Raw genomic sequence first — 8,850 nt, forward strand, 5'->3', positions numbered from 1 at the left:
TCGGCTAAAGAATGTTTAAAGTCGTCGGCTAAAGTCTGTGACTTTAGCCGATGAAATTTTAATTTCGTCGGCTAAAGTTGACTATAGCCAACGAAAATATAAATTAGCCGACGAAGGAAAATTGATTCGTCGGCCTGATTTTTTTTTTTCATCGGCTAAAGCCTTTCTTCCGGTAGTGGTTATATCATTTAATAACTTTAGAGGTAACCATTTTATCATCTCATATGTTTTGGAGGTTACCTTTTTATCATGTGGAACAATTAAAGGTTTTTTTATCATTTGTATTTGCAAACGGTAGTTTTGTGTTATATGCCCTTTTTTCTTTTTCTTTTTCTAAACAAAATAACAAAGCCTAACAAATTTAAAACTCCTCAAGATCGATCAACAAAGATATATAACGTCTGAGTGTTTTTTGAAAGAATAATTACCAAGTCGACATATTTGAAAATACCCACTCAAATCATAGAACAATCTCACACTTGAAACAAAGTGATTGAACTACAAGTAGTCATCTCCTGTATATATAGATTGTTATTGAATTAGCGATTCAAATAAATAAGTTCATGCATATACATAGACTTAAAAAAAAAAAAAAAAAAAATTAGGCACTAGCATTAATGCTAACAAAAAATTAGGAGTAGCATTCAGGCACTAAAAAAATAAAATTGGAAAGCGATATAAGGAGAAGGAAGAAACTTAGTGACCTGAATCGATAACAACGACACTAGGAGGAGTCCTAATAAATTTGTTAGACTTTGTTAAATTGTTTAGAAAAAAGGAACAGAAAAAAGAGTAATTTAGGAGATAATATAATTTGTTGTTATAAATGAATGTTGTTAACTATAGTTAGTGTGATTAAAAGATAGGACATGTGGCATTCAACTAGGTGGGTGAGGATGAGGGTGGGGAAGTATAGATGAGGAGCAAATTTGCATCCGCGTAAGGAGGAAGCTTAGATTAATTAGTTATGCAAATAATGTAAGACTATATTGGACATTATCACTAATTTACATCGATCGAGTCATCAATAACTTATCAATATATGTAGAATAAATAATTGGAGAATCATGAGACTTTAATCCTAGATGTTTTATTTACGGTGTATCAAAGTAAATAAAAAAAAAAATCTAAATGACTTGATTTGTCAAGGTTGTCTCATAAGGTATGCTATTACAATTAAGGATTTGGACTTAAATTGTTTCTTTTATGGGAGGATACAAGGACATCCAATTCTCTATATAAAAGCTTAATTAGGTCCCTGCACTAGCTCTCTCATCTATCATCGGTGACGGTAATACAGAGGATAGATTAAATCTTCTACTTGTTACTGAAAGTGAGGTATTTCGATCAATTCATACATGTGTACTTACATATATATTCATGAGTAGTTGAGTACAAAGCAGATGATAGATGAATATTTCCATTCATATACTCCGACTGGGGTTATGATCTTTATCAGATTTCACAATCCCTAAAACATAAACCTTAGAGCAAGTCCAACAGATTCTGTATTTTTCTAGAACATTGTCCTTGAAACTTGATTTTCCAAATTTCTAAATATGTTCATGCAAGTGAGTGCAAAAAGAACAAGGGGGTCGCAGATTTCTACCTTTAGCCCCGGTAGAGAGACAGCGACATAAGCTCCATTGATGGTTGCCGTTGTAATGACACATTCTCTAAAGACTAATTTAACCTGTATCATAGAGTTTTTCAACTTTCAACTAATTCATGTCACTCGACCCAATCGATACTATACAAATCCGACGAGCATGCAACGACACCAAAGGCAAACGCAGCCGAAGGAAGCATCGCCACGAGCAAATATCGTGCTCTAGACTCGGCAAACGAGACCGGCCACTAGGGTTTTCTCGATGGTCCTAGGAATGATCTCAGTGACCCTCTGTTTGCCGATGATCTACTAGTACTATTACGGAACCAGGTTTCTGCAGCTAGCTCGTTGTTTGACGCTTGAAGGTGACATGACAGAAGAGTCCAAGCATAAGATATGGAACCTAGCTAGCTCCCATTGACATGTACACAAGGTCCAGAGTATGAACAGCCGCAGTTAGTACCTCTAAATCTAGCTTGATCGATCCTTCGGTCCCTGAGCTAAAGACCAAGCCTCCATGAGCTAAAGAACAAACCATGCCATCCACTAGAAAGCCCCAACACCCCACTTGTTCTGGACTGGGCTAGCTCTTGGACCAGTTGTGACAATTTACACAATCGTTTTTGTATTTTCTCTTTTACATAAGAGATCTTATATAGACAGAAACCAATTTGATTTGTTTTCACGTTTTTAAGATTTTTGACATGAGCTAAAAAACAAATGAAAAAAACGCCAGGACTGGAAACTGGCACGCACGCGCCAGGACTGGATTCACTGGAAGTCTATAAAAAGGCTTCAGCCACGAGAATTAACTGCAGGGACGAGTTAGCAGCTAGCTCTATACTTCCATAGTTCCATATAGAAAAACAGCTTGGTTGCTGCATAGGGCAAGAAGCTAGGCAGCAGCCATGGCCGTCGTCGAAGATGGTGTTAACGCCGATCAGTATACACAAGACGGGACAGTCGATCTGAAAGGAAACCCTGTTCTTAGATCCAAGAGAGGTGGATGGACTGCTTGCTCCTTTGTTGTTGGTAACTCTCTCTCTCTCTCTTTCTCTCTTTCTCTCCATGAAATTTGGAATTGAGAGAACTCTGTCATGAGCTAAATAGCCATAGCAGTCTGATTTCTGGAACAACCTTCCTCGATCAATTCTTCTTGGTCATCTGACAAGTTACATCGACACTGGTTGTTCCATATATGTTTCATTCCAAACTTGCCTGAAAATGCAAGTACACGTTTTTTTTTTTGGAAATTACTATGAAATTACTACAATTATTATCATGAATGAAGGTGTACCGACTACCCAACTTACACCTATATCGTACTCTCTTGCATGTACAAAGCTATGAACACGACCCAAGTACCAAACGCAGATGGATAACACTATTTGCATTTGCATACCTACTCATAAGTCATAATCCCCATCATTCATTCATTCCATATGCACAAATGAAGCAACCACCTACCATTTAGATCACACACAGATGAGCATTCATGTGTGTGGGATACACCATATATATATATATATATATATATATATATATATATATATATATATATATATATCGTAATAATATACATTATTCGTGTGGGGTTGATGTTTGAAGCGTAATTGATATTCGTGTTTTTTTTTCATCTACTTGATCATCTTACAAGTAGTGTTACTACTTAATTACATTAAAATCTAATAATTAAATCTTAAACCAATCTCGAGTAGGTTTATGTTCTCAAAATATTGCTAATCTTGAAGGCATTGCTTGCCCCGTAATCCAATATACAAAATAATCTTTTAATCTATAGGTTGCATGTAAGATTTCTAGTTTTGCACCATCTTTTGTTTTGTTTTAATTTGGTCCTTAATTTCTGGGTTCATGTCAAGGCTCAAATAACCTCATCACTACAAGTTGAACTACAACACTTAATAATCTAACACGAAGCTCGATCTTGAATATGCAGTTTATGAGGTATTTGAACGAATGGCCTACTATGGCATATCGTCGAATTTGGTCGTGTATTTGACGAAGAAGCTTCACCAAGGCACAGTCACCTCTGCTAACAACGTCACCAACTGGGTTGGCACCATTTGGATTACTCCTATTTTGGGTGCATACATTGCTGATGCTCATCTCGGTCGTTACTGGACGTTCCTTATCGCTTGTATCATCTATCTATCGGTACGTACGTTTGGTACTCCAAACCACATGCATTTCTAGTTCTATATATCTATCAAGTCACCATTGCATGCATATTTTAATTTTTCGATGTTCTGCCGATTCTAGTATCTATTTGTTTAGAAAGAAGGATAATTAAAGATTCTCATTTAATCAAGAAATTAGTCATAAATAACTTAATTTGTAGTAGAATAACATACTGACGTTGAACTTATTATTAGGATATTATATTCAATAACAATCTGACTTATTCATACGTGTGAAATTGTAATGATCGATCGACACACTAACTACCATCCATTGATGTCGATCTCAAGACTAACTAGAAAGTTTAAACTAAACAATTTCGTTTCGATCTAGCTAGTTAATCAATAAAATGCAGAACCTTCTAAACTAGCTATGTCATGCAGATGCATATCCTATTGAAACTTCAAACTAATCATATACAAGTCGAGGTCAGGACTTGGTTAAATTAGTTCCCATTTGTGAACATATAGGTTACTTCTCGTTTGAAAACTTGACTCCAAATCTGTTTGATATATAGCATTCAACACAATTGTAGGAAGGCGTCTTTGTCAATTGGACCAGTACGTCTCCCTAGCCCACTAGTTATTAGTCTTTACATATAGCAGCATTTCTTGTGCGTTACCCGAGTCAACTCCCCAAGTAACATCGCATGTGCAATTTTGGTCCTATATAGAGTTGGAGAAAACAAAGATAAATTGCATGTCTGAAAAATTATCCAATTAAACCAAAGCCTTTTACATGATCATTATACATGATATATAGGTACAGATGATCAAGTTGTGGATAATATTAATACAACGTTCTTTGCTAATATGATACGTAAGTTACTCGTTGTCTATTATTTATCAAATATAAGAACCGAGAATCAAATATGAAAACATTGGATGTACGAAAGATTGTATATGTACGTGGTCCTATAATCATTAGGGTTATTGAAGATTCTGATGTTAACTTGTTATAGAAATATAAGAAGAAAATGCTAACTTCAAGGGATCGAATAATTCTATTGGTTGCTTGGTTTTCAATAGTCAATGAGAATGAAGGAGTATCTTTGACTACATGAAAAGCTATCTAGAAGACTAGAACAAAAACCAATTATGTCGATCTCAGAAGGAAATTTACAAAGAATTATGTATTGCTTGAACTGTGAACCACAATATTAATTAACTAGTCAACTATAGCTAGCTGCATGCATTCGGATAAGCATTACTACATGCAAGTCGACCTTGAGTTGTGGTTTTATATTTCCCCAGCTTTTTGTTATTTTAGCAATGCGATACAAACTTTCTTTATCACACCCTATTATTATTTGTAGAAGAAGATGACTAGCTTTCAAATTTCAACAAAAGCATGCATGATGTGCAAAAGAGTAGTAGTCATTGACCAAATATGAAAGAGAGACTTGCAGAACAAAATAGATTCACATATAGCCCTAACAAAAAGATAGGTTTTCACCTATGTAGATAATGACATTTTGCTTCACATGAAATACCGTGCTTTGTAAAAATTGTATAGCTAATGACTTTTAAATTTGGATTCTTTATACGAACATAAAACTTAATCGAGCATCTATAAATGAAGAAACTCGATTAAGTTCCAGAATAAAACTTTATAGATTGTCATCATCATTACTGGAAATAAGCTTTTAAACAACAGAATTAATCGGAGACGGACACAAGATTCGTCGTCAAGGAATGAACGATATAAGTTACAATTTTGCCTTATAAACTGAAAATACAAAAGGATCTAATCTAACTAATTTATCTTTGCAGGGAATGTCTGTACTAACCCTGGCAGTGTCACTTCCTGCTTTGAAACCTCCAAAATGCCTCGAGGCCAATGTCGAAAACTGCAAGAAGGCCTCCACATTACAGTTAGCTGTGTTCTACGGTGCACTCTACACTCTGGCTATTGGAACAGGAGGGACAAAACCTAATATCTCAACCATTGGAGCAGACCAATTTGATGACTTTGATCCTAAGGAGAAGGCTCACAAGCTCTCCTTCTTCAACTGGTGGATGTTCAGCATCTTCTTTGGCACACTCTTCGCCAACACATTCCTTGTCTACATTCAAGACAATGTGGGCTGGACCTTGGGATATGGGCTTCCAACTCTTGGGCTTCTCATTTCCATCTTGATCTTCTTGGCTGGCACACCCTTTTATAGACACAAGGTGCCTTCTGGAAGTCCATTTACAAGAATGGCTAAAGTCATAGTGGCTGCAATAAAGAAATGGAAGGTGAAACTTCCTAGTGACCCCAAGGAGCTCTATGAGCTTCAGTTGGACGAGTATGCAACTAAAGGAAAATTCAGGATTGATTCTACACCAAGCATAAGGTTTGTATATATATATATATATATATATGCCTTTAGTCTAAGCAAGCACTAGCACTACATACTTCAGTGAATTACCCCTCTTATTTTCTAGCACAATCTATGATGAAACTCCTCCTTTTACATATGGGAAGCCATTCTGTGAAGACTATTGATGTGAGCATTCATGCAGGTTCCTCAACAAGGCTGCTGTGAAAACAGCCTCAACTAGTCCATGGATGCTATGCTCAGTTACTCAAGTAGAGGAGACGAAGCAAATGATGAGAATGATCCCAATCTTGATTGCCACATTCGTTCCAAGCACTATGATTGCACAACACAATACTTTGTTTGTCAAACAAGGCACCACCCTCGACCGAAGAGTTGGAAACTTCAAGATTCCCCCTGCAAGTTTAGCTGGATTTATAACCTTATCCATGCTCATCAATGTCGTGCTCTACGATCGGTTCTTTGTCAAGTTCGTGCGAAAGTTTACAAAGAATCCTAGAGGAATCTCTCTGCTTCAAAGAATGGGAATTGGAATGATTATCCACATTTTCATCATGGTAATTGCATCTCTAATTGAGAGGTATCGACTAAATGTTGCCAAGGAACATGGGGTAGTCGAAAGTGGAGGACAGGTTCCTCTAACCATACTGGTTTTGCTTCCTCAATTTGTTCTTATGGGAGCAGCGGATGCATTTCTAGAGGTTGCAAAGATTGAGTTCTTCTATGATCAAGCCCCTGAAAGCATGAAGAGTCTTGGGACTTCTTATTCCATGACCACTTTGGGAATGGGAAACTTTCTCAGTAGTTTCCTTCTTTCGACAGTTTCTCACATCACCAAAAAGCATGGTCACAAAGGATGGATACTCGACAACTTGAATGCTTCTCATCTTGACTACTATTACGCATTTTTTGCCATACTAAACGTCTTAAACTTCATTTTCTTCTTCTTTATGACTAAGATGTATGTATACAAGGCTGAAATTTCGGATTCAATCAAAGTGCTCACGGAAGAATTGAAGGAGACAAGTATGTACAGGCTACCAAATCAAGAAGATATGTCCAAGAGATAGGCTAGCTCAAGTAAGTAACTTATTTGATAGAAATTGAAGCTGCTTGCTTTTACTTTAGGGGTGTATGTTTGATGTTTTACCACACTAGGTAGACAAACACATAATTTATTGTGAATGCTTGAGTGTTGTTTATAGTTTTACTAGTTAATCAGAAATGATGGAATATATTGCACTTTTTGTGTTTAGTGGAGCATGTGTTGTGGCGAAATAAAAGCTGGTGTATCATAAACCATAATTGATCATTTTTATTAAGTGGGAGATTGTGAGTTCGACTCATGCAGATGCAGTTGTACTTTACCTGATAAAAAAATATATATATTGATCCTTTTAGCTACTCTCAAAGTCTCAATAGAGAAAGTTTCTATTAAAATTGCCAAATCGAGAGCAGAAATAGCTCAAGCAGTATAACGATAGTGCTGGAAACAATTCTTGAAAACTTATATCATCTCTGAACAACATGTAAACTTGATATGGACATATCATTGAAGTTCCTAAGGTAAACAGCAACTTACCATTTACTAGCAGAATAAGTAATGGGAAATCATGCAATTGGAATTCCGGATTAACTTATACACAATGTATCAAACGCATAAGTTAGGGATCTGAATTGTATAGTGATTGATCTAGTTGGACTCTAATTGAGTTGATTGATTGAGGTGATTGATCAATGATATAAATGATATACAAATTAAGGATATATGTGATTCTATTATTAATTGGTTTCCTCTATGGGAGGAGTCTAAGCCTTAGTTGAATCCTATATAAACCTGGTCCCTACACACACTATATTCACTAGTTGCTAAAAGTCTAGTCCCATACAGATATAGAATAGAGTGTTGTGTAGAAGATCAGAGTTTGGAGTATCAATGGCTTCTAGTTCAGGTTTGTTGAATTCCCTTAAGAACTCTAGTTAGTATATTTGCTTAGTTGTGTACGTTATGTTTAACTTGATTCTATTGTATCTATTTATCTTGTGTGTTGAGTTCCTTTTGATCAATGGATCGAGGCTAACACAACATTAGTATTGCATTTCCCTTTTTGCTTGGGAGACCTCATTATGCTGCAAAAGAATACATGTACATACACATCTGATGTTTTACTCTTCATAAAGGAAAATTGAACTTCACAAACTCCATTTCTGCACACCAGCTATGGTACAATACACTTTTGTCCAAACTCTGCATGAGGATGGCAACAATTTTGCAAAATCATGTCTACTCCATCCCCGGCTACATCTTGGTTTAGCATTAGAACCTCAAAACATTACTCTGAACCCCAAAATTTGTCAAAGTGGCATGATATTATACTGCAATGCATAGTTGAAGCATTTTAATTACATGCGTTGAGGATTAACTTCTTGGCATAACAGGCTTTTTTTGACGTACCCTAAAACTGTCATATATATTCGCACAACACACACGTTAGGAGTCATTTTATAAACTTCGATCTAGCTAGACCTAACTTTTTTAGCCTACAAATTGTGCATAGCTAATTGCATTATTGTAAAGCTATTGTTATCAGTATGTCAAGTTTGTGCATAACAATTAGCTACAATGAAGTGTAGATTGTGTGAGCAATCAGGTTGAGTAAAATTAATGACATGATCCACGAATTTAAATTCATGGTGCTCATGATCAATATGAACCCAG

The 8,850-nt window shown here is 36.0% G+C and overlaps 1 protein-coding gene across 1 annotated transcript; it reads left to right on the forward strand.

Annotated features, from left to right (window-relative positions):
- The first annotated feature begins 2,423 nt into the window (after positions 1-2,423).
- On the forward strand, positions 2,424-7,479 carry LOC101309238 (peptide transporter PTR3-A-like). The gene is made up of 4 exons (XM_004296347.1): positions 2,424-2,641; positions 3,567-3,784; positions 5,581-6,146; positions 6,316-7,479. The coding sequence occupies exons 1-4, from the start codon at positions 2,518-2,520 to the stop codon at positions 7,199-7,201; spliced, it is 1,794 nt and encodes a 597-aa protein (XP_004296395.1). The 5' UTR covers positions 2,424-2,517; the 3' UTR covers positions 7,202-7,479.
- Positions 7,480-8,850: the final 1,371 nt, after the last annotated feature.

This window comes from Fragaria vesca, linkage group LG4 (assembly GCF_000184155.1).
Source record: "Fragaria vesca subsp. vesca linkage group LG4, FraVesHawaii_1.0, whole genome shotgun sequence".
Lineage (NCBI taxonomy): Eukaryota > Viridiplantae > Streptophyta > Magnoliopsida > Rosales > Rosaceae > Fragaria > Fragaria vesca.